The sequence below is a fragment of the Triturus cristatus genome, chromosome 10, assembly GCF_964204655.1.
Source record: "Triturus cristatus chromosome 10, aTriCri1.1, whole genome shotgun sequence".
Taxonomy (NCBI): Eukaryota; Metazoa; Chordata; class Amphibia; order Caudata; family Salamandridae; genus Triturus; species Triturus cristatus.
Window position 1 is genome coordinate 309,037,869 of NC_140593.1, and position 25,234 is coordinate 309,063,102.

The 25,234-nt window shown below is 41.9% G+C and overlaps 1 protein-coding gene across 1 annotated transcript in view; it reads right to left on the reverse strand.

Moving 5' to 3' along the window:
- Positions 1-25,234, reverse strand: part of LOC146789359 (ATP-dependent translocase ABCB1-like) — a 502,439-nt gene that overhangs the window by 274,978 nt on the left and 202,227 nt on the right. The window contains exons 7-13 of the mRNA XM_085631305.1: positions 24,195-24,366; positions 18,573-18,697; positions 13,817-13,991; positions 13,238-13,351; positions 3,103-3,213; positions 2,034-2,159; positions 1,245-1,448 (exon numbers count right to left, since the gene is read on the reverse strand). Coding sequence (XP_085487431.1) covers positions 1,245-1,448; positions 2,034-2,159; positions 3,103-3,213; positions 13,238-13,351; positions 13,817-13,991; positions 18,573-18,697; positions 24,195-24,366 — 1,027 coding nt within the window. The remainder of the gene's footprint in view (positions 1-1,244; positions 1,449-2,033; positions 2,160-3,102; positions 3,214-13,237; positions 13,352-13,816; positions 13,992-18,572; positions 18,698-24,194; positions 24,367-25,234) is intronic.

Here is a 25,234-nt window from a genome sequence, read left to right on the forward strand (position 1 = left end):
CTCTCTTTAAAACACTTGGAAATATTCTATGATTCATTTCAAATGGAAAACAAGCATTGGCAAAGGTACTATGTGGCACCTTAGAGAGCTTTTGGCTCTGCCAATGTCTTTTCTTTATGCTTGACATCATCAAAACAGATACTGTACAGTGTGAAGGAAAGGTTAAAAAAAGGAATACAAAAATTAATTTGCATGTGCGAGCCTACAAAATGACGCATCACAGAGACCCTGTCATTGCGCCTTTCAAACAAATGTTTTAATGTTAATGGAGTCCGAGTAGCGGGTCGGGGAGGGAAGGAGAGGGGTTTAGAGCAACATGGCGGAGAGTCGGGGGGGCACAGAAGCACACTGGCGAGAGAGGGCAACATAAGTATGCGTGGAGGCTACAAGCACTGGTGTGAGAGAGAGCGAGAAACAGCAACAAGCACGAATGGAGGCTACAAGCACTGGTGTGAGAGAGAGTGATGCTGGGGACATAGAAGCTCACAGAAGACAGTTGGGGTGGGAGACAGAAGCCCACAGCTCAGAGAGAGCTAAACAAAGGGGCAGACATGAGGGAGACATCATGCAAACACATGCACTTTCACTGAGTGCTTTAACAAAAAGAAAAAAGTAGCTTCCAAAATGCAAGCAGTGGAACAACACAAGTACTTAGGCCATGCTCCAAGGGAGGACACAAGGAGAGGAAGAGATGCTGGCATGCCCTGAAGAACGAGAAGCAAGCAAATGAGAGTGATGAGAAAGCCAACCAGTAGTAAGCAATGGGCGTGCTTTAAGCCTACTGTAAGCTAGCAAAATGTCTTACAAGTGACAGTTGAAAATGAAATCTTGCCAGTGTCCTGCTTTGTACAAAGAAATGGAAGATAGAATCCTAATAAAATTAGACTACGGGGAAAATGATCTGTGCTCCAAACCTTTTGTAAGAAACAGACAAATGATTATCTACAAAGGTCACTATAAAATCTCTTCAAAGCTAAATCATATATGAATAACCTTGCATTTAGCAAGATATATCATTAGCAAAGTCACATTAACATAACTGATAGAATCACTTCGTAACTGAGACTGACTGGCATGTGCTGTTGGCTTGCACAGAATCCTTTTGCAGCACGACAGTCAGGTGTTGCACACCGCACCACAAGACAAACAGGACAAAACAATTCAAATGATCACCACATCTGATCACCAAAGCAGCAGATATTATTCCGAAATAGAATATTCATTATTAAAATGATTGTTCTTACATCAGGAAGTTTCATGATGAAATCGTATGCATTGGCTTCCTTGACAGCTCTCTCAATCTCCTCCATTGTGACGTCTTCACGGCCATAGCGAATGTTTTCAAGAATAGTGGTATCAAAGAGAATGGGTTCTTGGCTCACTACTCCAATAATTTCTCTGAGATACCTCACATTTAGTGATCGGATGTCCTCGTCATCAATGGTGATCTAAAAACAGAAATAACATTTTTGATTAGTTGTCATCACCGTGACTGAAAATCTACAATGGTACCAAGCCACCAAGAGAAAACTAGCAAAATTAAAAATGACAAAAAAAAATTAAAAAATCATAACTGTGTATAGAAATACATGGACAGATATCAATGTGTTTTCCTGGGTTGACACTGCAAAATCTCACTGGTAACAGTCACAAGGTTGCATTGCCCTAATTCAGATGATTAGAGCTTAATCTACATACTGTGCAAAATCTTGATCTCTGGACGCTCACAGTGTTCATGCTAGGATTTGTTCTCTTTGAACTCAATGGTTGCACGTACCACAATCACCAGTTAAGCCATATGAAAGATGAAGAAAGGTCACAACGTCCTCTGACTGCTCAGCATCATCAGATCTCCATTCATTATTAGGAAGGTATATAGAATGATACCTTCATAACAGACTGGGTAATTGGTCATCATGAAACTACTCATACAATGTCTCCAAACAAATACTGCATAGGTAAATTATTATATACAAGATGACCAAACTAGTTTACACATTCCCAAATTCACCAGCATTTCATTAGTTTCTTACCGTGCCATACTCCGGGTCATAAAATCTCTGTATGAGTTGAACAGTTGTACTTTTTCCACAGCCACTGCTACCGACTAAGGCAACGGTTTGTCCACTATGTACCTTTAGGTTTAGACCTTTTAAAACCTGTAAAAGGGAATAATACAAGAAATGTATATTTACCAATCGATATCTACTACAAGTCTCAAGACAAAAATGGTCTGCACTGGCTAAGGTGAAGGATAAACAACTTTTCAGCTGGAACATCTGACTGGTCAGATTGCAGTGGTCTGACTATGGAAGAGTATTCCAGTACATGAAGAGTCAATAGGATATGTGCTCTGTGCCTCATAAGTCTTAGTTTGCTTTTTCTGTGACATGGCTGAAGTCAGTGTTAGTGATGTGTGTGAACCGACTGTTGGTAAACAGTTGCTTGTTGAAGTAACCCACCCATCCTACTAAGATTTTTAATATTACGACCCAGGCGTGACCGCTACACATCAAACAAACTTTCGCCCAAAATGGAGAGGCCCACATGGGTGAATCAAACTGCCATACTTCATTGGTGGAGGTTTCAGCGTGGATGCAGGAAGAGAAGCCGCACATCAGGTAAATAGTCCAGCCCAACGCGTTTCGTGCTTTGCAGCACTTCCTCATGCATCAAGCCTAGTTCATATTTGAAAAGTCTATAAAGAGTTCTCATTTGTTACCATATGAATATAAAAAAAATGAGTGAAATTTGTTTGGTTTCTTATAGAAGCAGAACATTTTTTTTAAATGGTTTGGCCTTTTCTCGCATCAGTGCAACGTTTCTGAAAGATGGTTTCTGGTGTCTAGCTACAGCAGAATGTAGTGGGAGACCATTTTGATGAATGACAGACTGCACATACTTTCTGTGGACAATACATTAGTGGTGTGTTGCCATGGTGAGGCGAGGGCTCACTTTTACAGAACAGAACTGTGGTCACCTACAGTGAGATCACAGCTGAGGCTTTATAGTGCTTTAGAAAATAGCTGGGAAATACTAGCCTCAGATGTCTCCATCAGCACAGACTAGACGCCTAATAATTATAAAACCACAGCCACTTACCGGAACATCTGTTCTCGATGGATACTGGAAGTGAACATTTCTGAACTCTATCTCCCCTTTTAGTTTGTCAGGTTTGCACCCAGATGCAGAGAAACTGTCAATTTTAGGTTCCTGCCACCAAGATAAAATACAAAAACACATAAACGTCAAAGCCAAAACTGCTTTAGCTCCCAGAATATTTTGGTTTTATAATAACAACACAACAGTATCTTTGTGAAACAGTATTCCAACAGCAGGAATGATGGAGCTCTTGTCTACAAGAATAACTATATTTAATCCTGTACCAGGCATGCTGAAATAGGACTGTCTGAGATTTGTGGAATATTTGGAATAGTAAGTGCTACACAAAGATGTGGGCATAGCCTGCAGCAGATATGAGAAGGACTTGACAACGGATATTTTCCCTCTGCTGAATCTTACATGTTTGAGATGCACACAGAGTGGGACCAGCAAAGGGAGGCTATGACAAAAGAACTCCGCTGGTGGATATGTTCATTCCCCCCGCAGGGAAATGATGCCAACATCCAGGAGAATGTTCGACCTGTAGAAGTGTCTCATAATACAAGAATCTGTGACAGAGGATGCGGTTATGGTGGTCAAGTGAGCATTTCTGGATGTGAGAATGTGTCTGAGAATTAACCAGGGTGGCAACAGCAGCTCTCCAGTCTCACTGCATCGAAAACGGAAGAAGCAGAATTGACTTCACCCATCCAGTTATCAGTATAAACACAGCTGGTAGAGAGGTGTGTGTGTCTCCTAAAAACAGCCAGCGAGGGGTTGGCCACGATGGCCTTAAATGGCTGATCCATGCCAGATTTTAAGGATAATGACTCACTCTATAAATTACTTCCCTTTGTACTTAATAAATACATGTATTTCCTGTGAATATCCTGAAAATCTGGCTTGGATCGTCATCCACCTCACAGAATCAATGTTTGATAAAACTAGACTACATGTTTCTGTACATTTTCAGAGGACGGTTTTTCACACATACATTAATCCTAAATCCTAATGCATAAGAGCGACGATGTGTTGCATGCATCATGCCTAATTGTAGTCTACCCTGAGCAGAAATGTCACTCTTTTTCCTGAAAGAAAAAGCTTTGGGTTTTGCTAACAAGGAGGGTGCTCCATCTTATCCTGATTTCAGAAGCACCTAATGGTGCTGCAGAGCAGCCAAACGGATTACATATGGGACCCTCAAGCCTCTAAACAAATGTTATCATAAACCACAGATCTCGGCTATGGGTAGGCGTCCCTTATATCTACGCATTATGCAAGTACTCGTGCTATTTTTTAAACAAACTATTATCAAATCTCTAACAAAGTGGTTGTGGGGTAAGACAGAAAAAACAGATTGTTGAAAAATTGACACACAGTAATACGGCTACAGTGCAGAAATCTGAGAAACAATTTTTGGAGAAGAAGTACATAGTTCCTTCACATAAGCATAGGACATATGTTCTGCTTTTGGTTCAGTTATATGCTTTATCCATTTCCCCTGAATTTTGTGAAGGATGCATAATACTAGTAATGTGCCTTTGGGAGGAGCCAGACTTTGGAGTCTGGACCCACTGCAACTCCACATATGTCAGAAAGCAATTATCCTACATTCTGGATGGTAATAGCAATTGTCTTCCCATGTAATAAGTAAAGAAAAAAATATATAGTGGGTGTGTTACCTGCAGCAACCAAGGGATTCCGGGGAGGGGTGTGGCACATTTGAATCTAGAGCACTAAATACCACGAATAGATGTATACAAGGTAAGTAACATATTCTTTTTGTGGTATGTGTAGCTGTAGATACACAAGCTATACATAGACGAGAAAGCCGTTTCCCCTGTAAGGCTGTGGTTAGCCACGGGATGTTGCAGAACAATGGAAAAGTGTACGTAGGACAGATTGCCCTACTTGAGCTTGTTGTTTTGCTAGAGCGTCCACATAGTAGTGTTTAGTAAAAGTGTGTGGCGTAGACCAAGTAACATCCTAACAAATGTCGGCAATTGTAATGTTCTCTAAAAAAGCAATTGTATCTGTTTTTTTTCTAGTAGAATGTAGTCTTGGAGGTGTTATAAGCTGTCTTTTGGCTTTGGCATAGCGTGTTTGTAAGCATTTGACCAGCCAGCGAGCTGTTCCTTCTTTTGAGATAGCAGTCCCTCTACAGGGTTTTAAGAAGCCTGCAAACAACTGTTGAGTTTTCCCAAATTCTTGTGTCCCATCTATATAGTGTGACAAGGCTCTTTTAACATCCACAGTATGAACTGACCTTTCTACCACTCTAGTTAGGTGTGGAAAGAACACTGACAGTTCTATGGTTTGGTTGAGGTAAAAAGAAGATATCAATTTACCTAGGGACTCTGGATTGGTGCGAAGGACTATTTTATTGGAATGCAGTTTGAAAAAAGGTTCTTCTAAGGTTAATGCTTGGATCTCACTCACTTGTCTGAGTGAGGTAATAGTTACAAGGAATTCCACTTTCCAGGACAGAAATTGCAATTGGCTAGAATAAAGGCATTCGAAAGTTAGCCCATTAACCTTGTAAGAACTATAATAAAATTCCAGGATGAAATTTAAGGTTGTTTTGGAGGGACGACTTTTGTGTCCCTCCATGGAACCTCCAATTGCGGGGATTCTGAACACCGAGGAGTGTTCCATGTTTTGCCAATGCAGCTAAATGCAAGCAAATGGATGTGTAAGCTTAACTTGAGCTTTGCAAATGGAAACGGTAACAGACAATATCCTGTACCTGTAGTTGTGAAAGATTGATGTGTTGTTGGGAATGCAGTAACGTACAGATCTTTTCCACTTTGGTGCATAGCAGGCGCTAGTGGTGCGGTGACAAGCTCCTCTGAGGATATCCATACACTCAGGGGTACATTGAGATACCCAAACTCTAGGATTTCAGAAGCCAAATCGCTAAGTTGAGTTGCTTTGGATTGGGATGCCTCGGAGTTCCCTGGTGTTGGGTGAGAATGTCCAGCCTGTTGTGGAACTTCTGATGAGATACTAGAAAGAGCTCTAGGAGGGTTGTGAACTAGGACTTTCATACCCATGAGTGAGCAACTAGAATTAAGGTGAGGGAAGTTTGCCATAGTTTCCTGACCACATACGGTAGTAGTGGGAAAGCGGAAAACCGTAGACAAATATCCCTAACCAGTTCATCCATAGCCCATTTCCTTTGTAATGTGGTGTGGAAATCTGGTGGTGAAGTTTTGGGCATTTTACATTTTTGGTGGTTGTGAACAGGTCTGTCGGAAAACCCACAATGTTGCAAGTAAGGGAGTCGGATTTTCAGGTTGAGTTCCTACTCATCTACTTGTTGCTGCATCCTGCTGAGTGGGTCTTTAAAGTCGTTGTCCACTTCCGGTATATACTTCCCCAAAACATGCACTTTGTGTTGTTTTGCCCACTGCCAAATGCTCTGTGCTAATATGGACAGTTGGGGCGAGTGCATGCCTCTCCTGTTTCTAAAGATAGTACATTGCAGTCATGTTGTCTGTTCTGATTAGGATTTTTTCTTATGAACGTAACGGAAAAGTGCTGTGAGTGCTAAATAAATCACTAACAAATCCATGGTCTACTAGTTGGCAGACCATGTTGTACTCTGGGGATGGTTATGTGGGTTAGTTAAAGAGGAAAGTCAATCCTATGAATGGACGATAAGTTGGAGTTACATGTTGTGAAACATTGTTTGAAAAGCAAGATCTAGAGCTCTTTTCTTATGTGAAGGAGGGATGGAGAATAGCAAATTTCTATCTGGACTGCGTTCTTCACCAAAAGAGCGTAGTGGCAGTAGGTCTGGCATCCATCAGTTGCGTCTCCTTATCCATAGTATGTTGATGCTGGAAGCCGGATAATGTGGTGTGCCACCATTGCACCATAGTTGACCACCCTGTATATGATGTGAGTGCTTTAAAAGAGGAGTAAGTCAGGTAAGGACAGCAGCAGAGGTCTTTGAGGGTAGGAGTTATTCTCCTTAATTTTCAGGGACCCTTGAAAAAGCATTTTGTGAAATGAAGGTGCTTATCAGGGAGGGCAGTGGGTTTCTGGATACTGTTAAACAGGACAAGTGATAGAAACAAAGTGTGTGCGGCTGTTGTTAAATCATCCAGCAGCAGGAAAGTTGATATCAGGTGCTTTTGCTTTTGGTGCGGCGTGTGTTCTGAAGACGTTGCCTCCGTTAGTGTGGAAGTAAACAAAATGAGGCCTTAAGTACAAACCTTACAATATTCAAACGGTAGGTTGAATTGTGACCCACAAACCAACCTATCAGTACATAAAGAATGGTGTTCTATTTAAGACTACTGTTATTGAATGCATTCTTTGTACATAAAGTCCTTGGCGCTGCTGACCAGTCATGAAGTGAAACCTTTAAGATTCATTTAATCCAAAGTCTATGGGCAGGGTATTGTTTGCTGGCCCTTGTGCTGAGAATAAATGGCATCTTAACAGGTCTCAATTAGAGATAGCCCCTGGACTTTCATGTTTAGATGGTGGTAAGGCAGCCCTTTAACCTGGTGGTATCAGTTTCTCATATGATACATAGATAGAGCTGCGTCATCTGCGTACTTATGGAAGTTGACCACAATAACTGCCAGGAGGACTTGCATCAGTATAAAGGTTGAAAATTACTGGGGAGCTGATGGAGCCTTGGGGGAACAACACAGGTCACAGGGTCAGCCTCAAATTTTGAGGTCCTATAAGGAGCAACTCGCTCTGTTTTTTCAGATACGTTGGAAACATTGTTGGCAAGTGTCTTTAAATTTGATTCTGCGACCTAGGGTTCCGAACAGGGTTTGGTGGTATATAGTGTTTGCTAATTGGGACAGGTTGGGTAGGTTCAAAAGGCAGAAGTTTGTGTTTTCTGCTAACTGCTGACTACCACATGGGTGATTGTTGTTTGGGTTAGACGCAGGTGTGATTGGTGGATGAAATGACATTGCACTTAATCTCTTTATGGAACTAAGTAGGAATTACTTTTTCACTATATTTACTTGGGGTGTGTGTGCAAGAAATCCACAGAGTAGAGCGAAGGGAGACATTGGTAAAACATTTATGCATACAATAGATAAGTTGCCACAACAATCCTGAAAACATGGCCTCAAAGGGGAACAAAACCCAAAACTACTTGAAATATCATTGTCTCACTCATTTATAATAATCTACAACAATAAATGGAATAGGCCCGTAAGGAACGTTGTGACTGGAGCAAAAATCTATCCTCACTATTTGCATAATTTAGCTAATTTATGATTGTGTGCTGTAGCATATAAGCCTTGACAATTGTGCTCGATGAGCAAAGATAGCTTAGACCTTAAAAAATATGCTAGAATGTTACAAATAGTAATGGTGCAAAACCTGAATGCAATGAAGGCTCTAGATCTCCATCAGTACTGTGAGCTTCATGCAGTGAAGAAGACAAATAAAAACTAAAAATCTCATTGTGATGAAAGCGCCTCTTGATGGCTGACCCCAAATACAAAGTTGCAAGATGCACTGGACCACTTTTCTTGGTCAGTTCTCAGTTAGTGGGGTTTGTAAATCTTTTCTCTACAGCTAGTAGGTTGAGTCGGTTACCGGTCTCAAATAGTGCTTGCAAGAGTATTTCAGCTGTGTTTAATACTTTTCCAAAGGATGCTGCTGTTTATGTTTTGTGGACTTTGGACTCCACAAACCAAACTTCAAGAAGATCTTTAAGCCACATCTTCACTAACCCCAACCAGGACTTAAAGAATACAGGTTATTTTCTACCAAGAGCATACACTGTAGGTTTTTAACATATTTTTTTCTTCCAGGGTTCAACGGCTACCAGACCATGTAGGCCTCTTGGTGCTTTGGGTTCCACCATCAAGGAGGGAAGGAACCAACAGTAGGCTAACCACTCCACTTTCATTTATGTCAAAGTGTGTGATATCACTTAAGTGCCCCTAGTTAACATTTTGGTGAAATAAAGTCCACGTCCGAGAGTAGCCATCAACCTTCTCGAACAGCAAATATAGACTCATTTTGTATCAGGCCAACATCAGCCCCAACCGAAGAGTTTCCTGCATTGCAGCTGTTACATTAATGGTGCAAGAACAAGGGACATTAACAACCATGGACCATATAACCTTCCTCCCAAAAGGGGAACCCCGCTAAACGATAATATCGTTAATGTCGTTATGTAAACTCTAGACTATCCCCTACCTGGAAAGATGGTGACAAAGCAGAACATTGCTACAACAATGCTCTTTCTGGTAGATACTCTATACTCTACACACTTACATCTAATTTAAAATGTGAAGCCATTGACAACATGGTTCATAAAAATTCAGAGTTTTAGCACCATTTCAGCAACATAGTCAATTTCATAAGAAAGAGCAAACAAACCCTCATTGCACTTGTAACCATCAATAGTTAACAATGTTCTTCTTGTGACCTACATTCCTGAACTGAGGATGAAAGCGTGCATCACATTTGGCTGCTTATCTAACTAAATAGTGTGATATTTCAAATAAAATAAATGTATAGCTCTATAATGAGCCTGGCACTTAACCAACCAGGTGTTTAATTCAATCATAGAGACCCTTCCTACCCTGCCCCCAACACACACAAATACCAATCCATATGGCAGTGTGTACTTTCTGGTGGAGGGATGTGTGCACATATGTGTCTATTCCTTTGGAACAACATGCCTGTGTTCCTGGTTTTGCTCCACATGTCCTGTCCACACTCTGCACCTTAGTCCCTAACCAGTTCATCCATAGCCATAGTCCATAGTCATCAGACCACTGATCTCGTGTCATGATATCGCCAGAGTACCAAAAGGAATTGAGAGAGTTGCGATGGGTCAGAGGGGTTGATCAGGATGGGGGTAAGAGGCAGTACATGTTACTGAGCTGAAGATAAACAAGGACAGGTACGAGGGAAGAAGATATTGGATAGGAAACTGAGCGCAGTTGTGTGAAATGAGGTCTGTGAGAGAGAGCAGGGATGTCACAAGAAAAGCAATGTGTTCATACATTCTATTGGATTACCAACTAATTATGTTTCAGTGCAGATTATTGTATCATAAATCTATCCATGGTAATTTGATGCCATTCATATCCACTCCCTCATTGACCCTCGGGCCAGGTGTCTCAAATTCCAAGCACGAGTCACAGATAGAGCTCCACTCCCTTCACACTGCTATGTTCAAACTAAACTCCCAATTTTGAACATTGTAATATTTTGTGACTTGAATACTGACTTGAACTCACTACACCAAAGGATGCCGACTAGAAACGGGTCCACCAGTCTGCAACTTTTCTTGGATTACGAGTAGACAGGCCACATGACAGCCTGTCTGTCAACTGAGGGCATCCTAAGTATGACTCCAGCGTGGACCACCATGAGTGAAATGAAGGTAGTATAGGCCTACCATACTAAGATGCGACTAAGCGAATGTTTGAAATCAAATGAATATTAAAGACAAACATTAATTGGATGAAATTCGTGTACTCAGGATTTTATTAATGTGATTCTGCAATAAATTAATAAGTGGGAAGAAACAATTGGACAACATGAATCCCTAAGCATAACAAAAAGAGGGTAAAAACAAGTTAGGTCATTTGTTCACAACAGAGCCACAATACTACATCTGTGAATTGTGCTTTGATTGGGGGCAGCATAAATCGATGACATCAGAGCCCAAATCCTGAAGAAGAGTGGAGTGAACAGATCATGTTGATGACTCTAAAATGTCTCTGCCTCTGAAACAACAGTGAGGCAAAGTCAGTCATGTGTCAGTCTTAACTCTGTACAGCTGATAGGACAGACATTCTGTAACGTGCTGGCCTTGCCTCTAAGGCTTGTAGCGCCTGAAGAGCTGGTTATATGTTATGTTAGAGCAGCTAAGGTTTAGCACGGCAGAGCAATTCTCAAGGCAGACTGATGCTTTTAAAACAAGCAGGGGAGAGACACAGTTAGTCATGTGTCAGGAAAGGGCATTTGAAAGCCCCATTGGGTTGGTGCAGGCTCGGTCAATGAGCAGACTTCCCAACTGAAGGCGCGCAGGGTTAGGGGAAAGATTTCACAGTAAAAAACAGAGAGTGCTGACCCTGGGCAGGAGATGCAGGGGCACACAGACATCAACAGGGTGTCCTCTAAATGCTTGCAGTACTGAGCACGGCCATTCACATGTAAGGCTAGAGCCCTGGAAGGCTGCCACGGCTTACATAGTGTCACTGCAATAACGGGATTGTTTCTCGAAAGCCGGATCGGCATCAATCACATGTCAGGACAGTGTCTATGAAAGGCTGGGGCAAAGTCAGTCACATGTAAGGTTGGTTTCTCTGGATGGCCTTGATTACGCCAAATTGCACCGCTTATCTTCCTTACTAGATTTGGCACAGATGGTCTTTTATTTACCTACTAAAAGTGGTTGAGGGGAGTAAAACATTTCAGGGTTATACATTCAATATAAACATGCCTTAAAGGACCACAGAGTCCGAACTTCAGTTTCGTCAATTTATTATAAGGCCAAAAACAATTGGATGTAGACACAGCGAAAAATCAAAGTATATAGATACAGGAAGATCAATACAGAGCCGAGTCTGCGGATATAGGTTATTCGGCACAAAAGGCATAAAATGATAAACTCCAAAATCAGAATGCAACAAAGAATAGATGCAGAGTCTAGGTCCCTTTTCATTAGGAAGAAATAAAATATCTTTCTCTACACTGCTCTAAATGGAGGTCCTACCTAATTCCCTTCCATCATTTCTCAAAGGTGTCAGCACGTGTTGACTTCCTCAGAAGTACTCACGTCGAAGCTTGCTCTAAGAAGCTCCTTCTCCTCCGAAAGCTAGCAGAAGTCTGTTCTCTCTGTTCCTGCGCATCATTCAAAAAATGGGGTTCGATTCCTATTGCATCATTTCTATAAAATTTCCATTACAACTTTTTCTGTGTGGTAACTTTTAGGAGATTTTTAATTAGGGTTTCTTTGTTCGAAATGGCCTTGGTTCCCAGGGAGGCCAGACACGGAAGGCATCCTGCCTTCTTGCCTTCCAGCCATCTTCAAGACATTCCGGGTATCTTCTTTAATCTGAAAATAACAAGTTTGCATTCCGGCACCTGCAGTAGGATGATAACACTCTGTTTTCGAACACAACATGCATTTAATTATTTATTTCTCAGGAGACCAAGAAGATGTGAAACTAACAACAATCTGTGATTTTGGGCCTACGAACTCGGGCAACTTAAACTAAACACAGTTACATGATGTGAATATAATATCATCCTGTTATTTTATACATGCAGGAATGACGATACATACATGATCATACTACAATGGTTTCACTACGATTTAATGTTTAAATGATTCGACTAAATACATCTTAATATTCATAAAACACTGCAAACAATAAGAATATACATGAGTGCGTCTTAACCCTGAGTATAGTGCACCCATACAATATAGAGTGCTGAAAGCGCTCTATCAGCCGTCACAGACTGGATAACTGACATGCAAAGCGGCGGCTTCCAAATGTTTGATAAGGTAGAGGCAGCAAAGCGAGATGTCAGGCTCACTTCTTGACTCTTGACTCAGGGTGTACTCAGTAAGTCAGGCTCACTCCGACATACAAAAAAGGACTGGAACCGGAAAGACTACTGAAAATAGCTTTACATGCTCAATAAACACTCACATAGACACACTCTCAGTCATGTAAATCTTGTAACTTGCGCCGCCACATTCACACACTGTGTGCGTGCTCTGTTTCAGAGAACAATTCACCGGTACTTTAAAATTTTGCTGCAAAACCTGTTTTGTTCTCATTATGTTTAGTTACAATATCCAGTTGGGGACCTGTAAATACCTACCTTCAAGGCTATATACGGGCTATCGCAGACAGAAACCAGGGAAGGACACACACACGTAGGGTGTGAAAATGTAAAACAGTCACCAGCCAACACGCCTAACTGAAATAGTATTTCCATGGTCCGGAAAAATCTGTATTTTTTTCGACATTTTCAAAACGAGATATACACTCACCTAATTACTAAGTATAAATTGTTTTTACATCATTTTATTTCAATAGGATGTGTAAATAAATGCCAAACGGTTGTAGCTGGCATCGTTACAAATTTGTGTAAATAAAAATAAAGAATAACTTACACTATCGATGATACTAAAAATTGAGTAGGCAGCCCCTCTTGCATTAGCAAATGCCTCAATATTGGGAGAAGCTTGACCAATCCCAAAGGCTCCGATAATGACAGCGAAAAAGACCTAAAAAAGAAAGTTAATGGAAACCAATTCAATCCAGTTAAGTACACCTTGTTGGGATACAGTGAAAGACAGAAGCAGAAGACAAACAGGAATTAGCTAACAGTTTTACAGATTTTTGATCTGTAGTTTGTTCATTCCAGTATGACGCCCAGATTTTGAGTGTTTATTTAAACTATAACCAAAGAGATGAGATATTGCACAAAGACACTATAACTAAAGAAAAGATTAAGCAGCCATTTACTCAAGACTCTCGGAATACCTCTTCAGTGAGAGGATTTCTGGGAATACAATGATCCTGGACTTGTGGCTTGTAAGTACAGAATTCAATAGGGACCTCTACATATTACCAGCGTCTTATTATCACTCAGTTCTAAATAAGATTAGCAGTGCAAGATCAGATGCAATGAGTCTGAACATGGGCCTATTATCTTGCATCAAGCCATTAGTAAAATTCCTTTCACTTACAGTAAGCACAGATCCGATGGTGTAAGACTCGTCTTCTAGGATTAAGGAGGTTCCATACCAGAAAGCCAGAGCGTATGATGCATAAATGAGCAAGAAAGCGAAACCCATGGAAATATTGGCCGTCATGGCCTTTCTTATTCCAATCTTCTTTGCATCTTCTAGATTTTTTTCATACCTGCAGAAAGCACATGTTTGCACAATATGTTTAAACATTTTTAGATATCGCTCTGTCTAGTTTGTTTTTTTAAATTAACAGTATGTAGTGTCTTAAAGCCTTTTCCTCGGGATGTGACCCATCACACAAGTTCATGCACTTTTATAAAAATATGTCCTGCCTTTATTATGTAGCCTTCAGTCACCCCCCTGAACTCACTCCATGTGTTGACAGTGTCATCTAGACATGACTTGAAACCACTGCTAGCTGCTTGGCAAGGTTCCTGGACACAAGCTTAGACCACCAATACACCTGCCCTGGCACTTGCAGTAAATGCAACAAGATGGAAATCGCAACCTACGGTGTAACCATTTGTTTGTAGCTTGTAGTGCTGTAGACTCGCATGATGTGCAGACTCCAGCCATCTAGTGGTGGGTGTGGAAGTCTGCAATTTGTTTGTCTTCGAAGAAGTCTTTGGTCACGAGATATGTTGTGACTCTTTCATTAGCCCAGGACAAAGACTTCACCTCAGACTCTTTTTCCCATAAGTGGGTGAGTAATTTAATGGAGAGTAGTGAGGCAAGACACAGAATATGTACTGAGCATTGTGACTAATTGAATAATGACAAACATCTTAGATCATAGCTTGCTTCCAGAGTGGTGGGACGTTCCATGTCACTCTACAGAATCTACAGCACTACAAGCTACAAAATGATGATTAGATGGAAACATTTCCATTTGCAGAAAGTGCTAGTGCAGTTCAGCGGCGGCTGGCCCATGTAAGCGTGGTAAGTCGAGGCAGGACGGGAAGCCGACAGACGACTTAATAGGTATTATTTATTTATTTAATTATACCTATTCCGTCATCTGTCGACATTCTCCCTCTCACCCCGCCCCACACCACCGGGTTTACCTGTGCCGGCCACTGTTGGTGTAGTTCACATGCTATGTGTAGATTAAAATGCAGCGAAAAGGTCCCGGAAGAGGTGGCTAACAAGCAGATAATGTAGATGTTTGCAATAACCTTCTTAGTACTAGTACTGCTTGGCCACCCAAAGCCTCCTGGCAGGCTTGACTATCCACAAAACAGTGTTCAGTGAGTGTGTAATATGTTGAACATTGTTAGACCTGACATACTTGGCTTGCTATTCCCCCAGAATTTTTGCATTCACTCCGTTTTGCTAAACTTGCTTTTGTTGGCATTAGGACCCTGTGCAAATTACCCCAGATAATCAGTGAAAAAGTGTTTGTGGTCTCCCCAAAACATTGTAAAATTGGCCTACACTTAATTCACACATTTAATTCACTTAGAAGACTTGAGTACATGTACCCTGGGCCTGTAAATTAAATGCCACTTGAGGGCTGCAGCACTCGTTGTGCCACACACTAAAGTAACTTTTTAAAACATCTCAGGCCTGACATTGCAGCATGAAGTTCATTTTTAAACTGTCATTTTGACTTGGCAAAATAAACTTTTTGCTAGACCTAAACCTCCCCTAAGGTAGTTCTAAAGGATCATAAAGCAGGTACATGGTATTTAAAAAGTAGGACATGTCGGTTTAGGTTTTACATGACCTAGCAGGAAAAACACCTAAAGTCATTTTTCACTGCTGTAAGACTACCTCACCCATAGACCAAATCAATTAATAAGTGCTAATTTCAGTTTGTGACCAGATAGAGATATGCAGATGTACACTCAAAATGAATTGTAATTTAAAATCTTCTTTAGTGGTAAAGTTGGATTGAAGTTACTACACTTTTAGAAAGTTGGGTGCATGCCTTTCTGCCTATGTCTATGGCCCTATGACTGTGATTGGTTTTCCTGTGATGTTTTGTGTTTTGCTTCCAGACAGAGAAAAAAGAGGCCTAGGTGTGGTGGGAGAGGCTAGAAAAGACTGTTGTCCTGCATTGTAGCACACAAAAAGAAACCTGACAACAGGTCTGCCGTTGTCTTTGTCACTGGAGACAGTTTGGGGCCAAATCCAGCGGAAGGAGAAGAACTAACCAGGACCAGATTTCCGGGTTAGTAACCAAGACTGGCACAAGGTATAAAACTGGCAACTTAAGAACCTCCCATCAAAACACTCCTGGAGCAGCAGAAGATTCAGAAGGACTGCCCTGTTGTCTGCTTGCCTTGAAATCAGGCTCTCTAGAAGTGAATCCAAGGATCAGTTGGCTGACCGCCTGTTTGAGCTACAAGGACACAATCAATTTCCAGAGGCCTCCCTGCAACTGTCCAGCTGACAATTTCAAATGGATCTGCCTAGGCCCTGCTCCCCTAGAAGGGCCCTGAGGTTCTGGACCCTTGGAAGATATCAGAGAGCACTCCTCCTGAAGATGTTTTGGGCTCCTCACACCGACAAAGTGGCAGGCCTATCTTTTTACGTGCAGCGTTCTCTCCCCCAACTACGGAAGTCAAGAAGTTACTATTAAATCGTAGTTTGTGAATACTGAAAAAAATAGTATAACTACACAAAAGTGTAAGTTTATCTTTGAGAACCAGGCCATCGGTGTTGAGATCCTTTTTAATGCCGGCTTCCGGATCTCAACTCTGATAGTGGCTTGACGGAGATTCAGTTTTAGTTGGTGCTGAAGCGTGAAGCCCTTGGGCCAAGGCTTTTCCAGAGCTAAGGGTGTCTGTCAAGAGTAAGAGGTCTAAGAGCCTGGACCCAAACCTGAAGGTCAATGCCTTTTGTGGCTAGTCTCAGGACTCAATGCCCCACACCCTCTGGAGCAGCACTCAACCTCTGTTTGAGAATGGAAGGCTTCCAAGGTCGATACCATAGGTGGTCGATCCTCCGGCATGGTCGAGGGACATTGGTTGGGGGCATCGTTTTTGTCCTGTGCCCACTGACTTGTTTCAATGGAACTTTCTCCTCCTCTACCACAGTGGGAGACAGATTCTCAAAGCCTTTTTCTCCTTGAGCCAGTGGGATATCAGATGGGATTGCCTCTTGGATGCCACTCCCTTGATGTTTTCTGGGCCAAAGATGTCAGGTATGTTGGTGGGGCCTCAAGGCTGCATTTTGAATTGAGCCCTTGTGGCCTTCCCATTGATATCTTTTTTTTTTTAAAACACCTGAAATGCAAAGTAGCTTGGCTCCTCATGCTCTGGGGACAGGCACAGGCTGCAAATCCAGGATGTAATATGTTAGGTAATAAGCAATGCATTACGGGTGCATGAGTTATAGTTAGCTCACCTAACTATAACTGTTGAATTTCTCTGGTTTTGTACGAGTGAAACCTGAGCCTAACTATAACGTATCTGTAACCTTTGATTTTTTTCAGTGAATTTTTTAAGTTAAAAAAAATGAATTTCCTAACTATAACATCACTGTAACCTTTGTTTTTTACATGGAATTTCTAAGGTTTTTTAACTGCTAATTCCTAACTATAACGTCTCTTTAACCTTTCGTATTTTCAGTGAATTTCTTTGTTTTTTTAACCAGTAGTCGTGTTTGCAGAGTGGTGGAGAAAGTGGTCTGGGCCTCCGACCAGATCTCAGGAATCCCGCTGTGTAGGACTTACAGGAGGTACCAGGTGGGCTTCATAGCCCCCAAGGTCCCACCTTGTGGAAAGTGGACTTCATCTCCCAACCAGTAGTGCACCATGAGCCTCGTTTGCAGAGTGTTGGAGAAAGGGGAATGTCTTCCGAAGAACTCTTAGCAATCCCGCTGCGTGGGACTTATTAGAGATAACAGGAGGGGTAGTTGGCCCCTAAGGACGTCCTTGGGGGAAAACTACCCCTACTATTACCTCCAGTAAGTCTCACACAGCAGGATTGCTGAGATCTGATAGGAGGCAATGCCACCTTTGTCCACCACTCTGCAAACATGCCTCCTGGCGCACTACTGGTTGGGGGTATAAAGTCCTCTTGGCTCTTGAGGGTCCTTGGGGCCAACTAGCCCTCCTGTTACCTCCAGTAAGACCCACACAGGTAGATTGCTGAGAGGTTGTCAGAGGCCACGCCCGCTTTCTCCACCACTCTGGAAACGCGCCTTCTGGTGGACGGGATATTCGGCACTGTTGTGACCGAATAACCCATCCGCCAACATCTGAATCAGGCCCTTAGTCTAGGGATTATCCAATGCTGGCGCAAGTGGACATACTTCTGGAGAACTAAATCTATTACAGATATATGGTTATTTTGTTCTGCGTGTGAACTTCTCCATGCAACCCCATGCTGTTTTTCTGCAGCTTGGCTGTGTAGTTCAGACTTAAGATGATTTTGATTCACTCCTCTGTGTGATTAGATTAGATTAAATTGAATTAGATCTGATTATTTTGCCGAAAACTGCTATCTACTTCCAAAAGGTTTTATTGGTACTGACCAGTGAGATGTCCAAATTAGACATAGGCCCAGATATCGGATTAATGTTTGCCATGCAAAAGTGCAAGTTTCGAAAAGTTTTCAACACAGTTTTACCTTTAGTTATGATAAGTCATTTTAAACTGCTGCTCACCTCTCCCAACCTAGAGGTCAGCTATTTATGATCAGTTCATTTAAACCCACTTGCTAAACCCATTTGCTAAAGGATCATTCAAATCAAGAATCTGCAGCTAACAGTTTAGGATGAAGCGCTAAATGCCACATTTCCTCACCGTGTGATTTCTTTTTTTTGTCCTCCAAAAGCTATCACGGTCCTTATGGCTGACAAAACCTCCTCTGCCACTGCTCCTGCTTTTGCATAGGCAGTCAGCTCCTTGTTCGTAAATGTAGAAAGAATCTATAAGAAAATAACACAAAGTTTATCAATTTTTCAACCAGTGCCTTTAGTTGTAGAAGCACTTCAATATGTCTATATTAACTAACGGCTGCTTAATAAATCTTCATCATTTCTTTTATAAGTTTCAGTTTCAAAAACTAACATTAAACGTGGCCTTTCCTTCTTCTGCTCTGTTTTTCTACCTGATCGTTTTTTTTAAAGCTTTAAGGTTTGAGTGATACAAAAAGAAAAAACGAGGGGCACAGTGGCCTTCTACTATGTATCAAGTACTTTAAAAATAGATATTGAAGCAGGTAAATTTAGCAGACAGTGTTATGACAGTAAAATCACAACATCCCCAAGCAGTCCTCCACATATCCCTTAATCCAAACTTTCTTTCAGTGTCATTCCTCCCGCCTCCTGGTTATCCAGAGATGGTTTGTTAGTTTCACACAGCCCCTGTCATTTGCTCCCTACCTGTCTGCTGGTAAGACAGGTTAGCAACCGGCCTCAAAAGTACGTGGGTCGGAAGCTCCTGTGCAACAATGTGCAATACGTGTCGCCATTATCATTGTAAGATGCTAGATCTTTGATTCAATTATCTCCAAAGGGCGGTGAACCTCTACCCCAGAACATAGCCACATGTCTTTTCCCAAGCAGGAGTGCCAGGCCAACAAGTTTTCTAGAATGTTTGGGTACCTCGTTAACATGGCCCAAAAATACCATCAGGACCGCCGGCTGAAGTGCCAAGCCCACAATGTCACCCAGTGGCTGCAAGGCTCAGCAGCCTCCACTCTGCTGGTTCCCAGGGGTAGGCAGGGAACGCCCTCTGCACCACCACCCACAATCTAATATATGTGATGTATGGCTGTCCCTTTTTAGAAATTCAGTTAAGGGGTACCTGATCAGTGATAAGCGGAAAGGGGATTGTTATGGCAATGTGTTAATTTTTTGCACACTTTCGGAAATTATAGGAAAGACAAAAGGCCAAATGTACGACCGTTTTTTTGTGGTCGCAAACGGGTTTTAGGCCTGTTTGCGACTGCAAAAGACGTGTGGCCCATGTACCAACCCTATTTTGCAAGTCACTAATCATTTAGCGACTTGCGAAATAGGGTAGTGACTCTCTATCAGGAAGGGGCGTTCCTAGGGCGTCCCTTCCTAATAGCGACTTCAAAACCAATTCATATGTTTTGACATCACAATTCAGATTGCAAAACACTAGCAGTTTACCAGCCTTCTCAGAAGGGTGGTAAGGCACTCGCAAACGGGAAGGGGTCCCCAGGGGACCCCTTCCCTTTGGGAATGCATGCACAAATATTTTTTAAGGGCAGGCAGTGGTCCCAGGGACCACTGCCTACCCTTAAAAAATGAAACTTAAAAGTTTCATTCTTCTTTTTTAAATGCATCCTGTTTTCCTTTGAGGAAAACGGGCTAGCAGTCCCAGGGATGGTGGTCTGCTGACAACAGCAGGGCCAGCATCCCTGGGAGTGCTAGCCATTCCCCATGGGGTCGCAAATTGCGACTGGCTCATTAAAATGCATGAGGCATGCAATTTGCAACCCCATTGGGAATCGCAAACAGTGTCTCAGACACTGTTGTACATAGCATTTTGCGATTCACAAATTGCAAGTTGTCGCAATTTGCGACTCGCAAAATGCTATGGTCGTACTTTTGGCCCAGGCGAGGCACTGCATTAAAAAAAAACTGACTTGTATTAAACTGATTCTAATATCTTTTTTCAACACATATTTAAATACTTTTTGGTGTGTTAAATTGTGCATTAAAGATTTTACACAAAATTCTTCATGTTTTCAAAAATGTAATCTTGAAAGAGCACCACATCAAGGATTTAAGTGGTTGGTTGGAAGAGTTATGAAGGACCATATATTATAAGGAATAAAGTACCCCAAGCCTTATGTTATAAGGATATTACAAGTCACTTTGGACATTTGTATGTATGGAAAACTGCACTTAATTCCATATATTATTATTATTCATGGGAATCTGCAATCCTTGTACAGAAGCCCATCTCTAATTTCCTTATTACAGCCGAGTTGTGATACATCAAGTCAACTGTAATGAGAAAAGTATCCAGCTTGTCAGATCTAACAAGTTAGTATAGTTGAGCAGTGATGTGCTAGTGCCTGCAGTCTCAGCCAGCAGCGAAGGTGAAAGGCAAGTAGCAGACCATAATTACAGCTGCAGTGACAACAAGATCTGAGTTTTCATTCTTCTGATCTGTTTTTCTAAACTGATCAGTGATCAGAAGAAAGTAGAAATGTATGGCTACAATTTTATTTTCCCGCTATATAGCTCAATACAAGAAAAATAGATTTTCTGTGAACTACTGCATTTTTAATCTGACCTGCATTAAACTGATTCCAATATCTTTTTTGCATGCTATTGGTGATTTATATTTCACATTACACATTGCACTTTTATTGTTCATGTCTGCAACCATACTGTCTCTTTCATAAGAAGGAGCAAGACAAAAGGTTTTAAGCAGTTTGTGGAAAAGTGATTGTGTGACCATGTATTATGAGGAATAAAATGCCCTATGCCGTAAGTTAAAAGGATATTGCTAATCACTTTGGAGTTCCAGGTTGTTCTAATGGTAGTTGGCCTTCGGACTTGTTCTTCTATTTTGCCATGGACATCCTCAGTGACTTGTAATATCACTATATTGTAAGTCAGTGGTTAATTTATCCCCTATATTATCGTTGTTGTTATTATTAATATTACCATTATTAATTATGTTATTATTAGCATGAACATCAATGCCAATACTAACATCAGTAGTAATAATAACAATCATATTACCAACAACAACAATAGTAAATATAGAAAGTACATAGCATACTATAGGAGTCATCCCTATGTGCTGCAATTCATGTCTGGGAATCCTAAAGATGTCCTTCAAGATTCCTTGTTTTGTTGCCAGCCCTAAATATCTTCTGGCTTCCAATCCTGTAAACATTTCCTTAGCTTTTTGTAGTGGTCCCTAGACACATTTATCAAATACACAATAGTTCACTAATAACGAAATGTAAAACTGTTTCAGATCCAGTCTCGAGAATATTCTGCAGTCAGAATTATGGATCACAGCAGGCCATCATCATTGAAAGACAGCCGCGTTTCTGAAGTCACAGGCACAGACTGCAAGATCTCAAATGAATTGCCTTAGTTTCTACCATGGCTACAGGAAGACCCAACACTTCTGCTGCTCTGTGAACTACTAACGCAAGAGAGGCCCTCTCCTCTGTAGTGGGTCCCAGTGGGGAGTCCAATTTTGTTTCAGGTGAAGGATCCAGCCCAATAGCATTTGCCCTATATGCCAGCATCAGAGGAGGGGGGATTGAGTTATCTACCTCGTTGTCATCATATGGAAAGCATCTGAATCCGCTGCAAATAAATCTCTAGCTTTTTACAGTACTGAAGTTCAGGAAGTAGCACCACATGGGTGTTCTCCCAGGTCAGGGGAAGCACCTTGGTTACTTCATAAGGAGCCGCAGGCCAAGCACGATCCAGAGTTTTCCCCAGATCAAAGCCAGGATCGGAGTTGAATCTGAAGCTGGCACAACTGGGGTCCGGATGAATGTTCAAGATGTTGCGACAGACAAAGCCTTTAACAAGGTGTGGAGGTATGGGTCAGTGCTGGCAAGGGTCCAGGTGGGTGCCTCACAAGAGTCTCTCAGCACCGCTGTAGAATCCGCCCGTGTCTTTAATCAGAATTCTGCCTACCTTTCCATGTTCAGAATTAATAAATGTTTGGTTTAATGTCATTTTTTGTTTTAAGTATAACCCCACATATTGATCAAAACCATTTACTGTAGTTTTTAATCAAGGCAGGCTCAGGATTTTGATGCTAGTTTACTGGTATGTTGCATGAAGTTGGGATACAAGTTTGTAATCTCTCCAAATGAGAAAAAATGAACAGGGGTCTGAAGTTGGTTTGGCAACATGCTCAGCAGTTTAACACCAACTCCCTGGAGTATTTACCTCCAGCTTATTTAGCTTATGTTCATACCTTTTAGGTATGGATGAAGCAAAGGTTTTGTTTAACAGGTCTTAGTGCCTAAATTTAAAGTGAAACAAACAACAAGGTACTAGAAGTAATGCTTGAATTAATGTCAGCCACTGGCGATTGCTTTGGGGTGCATTTCAGTCTACCTTTTTTCATCCACTCTGCCGCTCAAGACAGAGACTAGCAATATATACATCAGTCTTGATCCTGCTCCAATAGGAACAGCCCAGCCCGAACTACAAGGCCAGGTCCCCTCCAGAGGGGAACACCAGCAACTCCAGACTGGTTTTGGCCTATTAGGACCTCGTCAGTAGGATGTAGCTTGAGGTGTAGGGCCCAACGAGCATGGGACCCATGCCAACAAGGTGATGGATGCAATGCTTGAAATAAACTAAGCCACTGGCGTTTGATCTGAGCTGCATGCCAGTCGATATTTTTTCAGTATGCCACTCTAGACAAGAGCCCAGCCAAAGGTAAATAAGCCTTGGTCCTGTTCCAACAGGAACAGTCCACTCAAATTGCCAGGTCACTTCTCCTCCAGAATGGAAATCAGGCAACACAGAGCACCTTCAAACTACTTAGGACAAGTCAGTGAGGTATGGTAATTCTGTGGACCAGTGAGTGCGGAACTCGAGTCTGGGCATACCCGTCACCACTAGGATGTCAACTGCCACGAACAAAGTAATGGATGGGATGCTTGAATTAATATTTGCCACAGAAGATCTCACCAGGTTAGTCTATCTTTTTTGCCCATGCACTGTGGTGCTGCCCAGGCACAATGATGCTTATGGGGCAGCAGCAGAACCTTCAGTTCATTCAACTATCGAAAGCACACTTTGGCATCCATTTATTCTTGGGTAATTAACGGGGGCTGGGAGGCAGCGTGTCTGCCTTAATCTTTTACATTTAGGAAGTACGGTGACTTATTAGTGCCTGTGTTGTGCGTCAATAATGCTGAAGGAGGCAGGACAATACCAGACCTGCTCAAGCTTGCTCAAAGCCGTGCAGTGTTCCACCTGAATGCTGAGGGAACGGATCTGTGATTATGAATACGGCAGTAGCGGCTTTTCACCTGGTTTAATTGGGCTGCATAAGCCCACTTCAATTTACAGAAATACCCATCCTATTGTCTCACGAATACGTCCTGCATTTAATTCACTATCTTACCATGTGGGTATCACAAAAAGGCCAGAGACCACTGTTAAGAACTAGATAGGCCCTTACAACGTCACTCCTCTGGCTTGTTGAAGATGCCTAGTGATATTTAGCATACACATGACGCGGCTACTTTTAGGACTAAATTGCTGATGCCATGCGGATTGCTGTTTGGGACCCATTTTCTGATGTCTCTGGTAACCAAACATCTTAAAACAGGTTTTAGCTCTCCTAGCGCCATGATATCCCCTGGGATGATTGTTACGGTCTACAAGTACAATAAAATAAACATGAGGGTTACCCAGTACTTTCGAGGAAACCCAAGGACTCTTTTACCTTGGACCAAACAGCTGCTGAGAGCCCCATGAGAGGGCTGATTGCCAGGATCACCAGCGTGAGTTTCCAGCCTTTAATGAAGCCAATCACAAACCCTGTAATGAAGGTCGCAGTTGACTGGAACAGCATGGCAAGTTTATCGCCAATCCCTTCGTTAATCTTGGAGATGTCACTGAAAAAACACAAACAAAGAAATCAATTTCAATTGAACTCTGCACTGTGTCAAACTTTTCGAAGGCAGTAGCGCCACTGAAAGAAACGTGCCCTTCCTAGTATCCAATTACAGAGAGGGAGACAAAGAAGCCATCTGATGAACCGACAGTTGCCATGGGAAGAGTAATTACTGTTTAATTTTACATCACTCTTTTCCCGTAAGGGGAATACATGGCGCAGCAGTGCAGCACGACGGTGTATACCTTTGCACGCTCATGTAAAATGTCATATTACATGGCAGAGAACTCATAATCTAATAATCGAAGCTGCTGCTTAAAAATTGCAACGGGGAGAACTGAATATTAATATAAACTCTGTTTTGAGAAACAGATAGTTTATTAAAGTAAAGAAAGTATTACTTAACCTAATTGAGCATTATGCATTCATTGAAGTGTACAAAACAATTAAAAAAACTGAAGTAAAAACCGTGGAAGTAATATAAACTGTATTGAGGTGATAAAATACAACTTTATTAAAATCATGGCTTCTGTATTAAATACTCCTCAGAACAATTACAATGTTCATGCTTACACTCTTGTCAGTGGAGGGCCGAGAGGAATGAATCTGTCGTATTGTGCCCGCAGCCGGAAACATTGTATTTTCTGCCCCTTTGTAGGAGCTCAGTGGGTCTTGGTTTGTAACCTGTACAATGTGTACGGTTAACACCTGCTCTGGGGGAAGGTGTTTCGACCGCCCCACTCTCGCGAGTGCTACTCTTAATTGACACTTATGGTCGAAGCTGTGCACGCCTTGTTCCCATAGTAACTGCCATTCAGTTTCAGTAGCGCGGAGAAGAGGGTGGACATTCACAGCAGCCAACGTTTCAG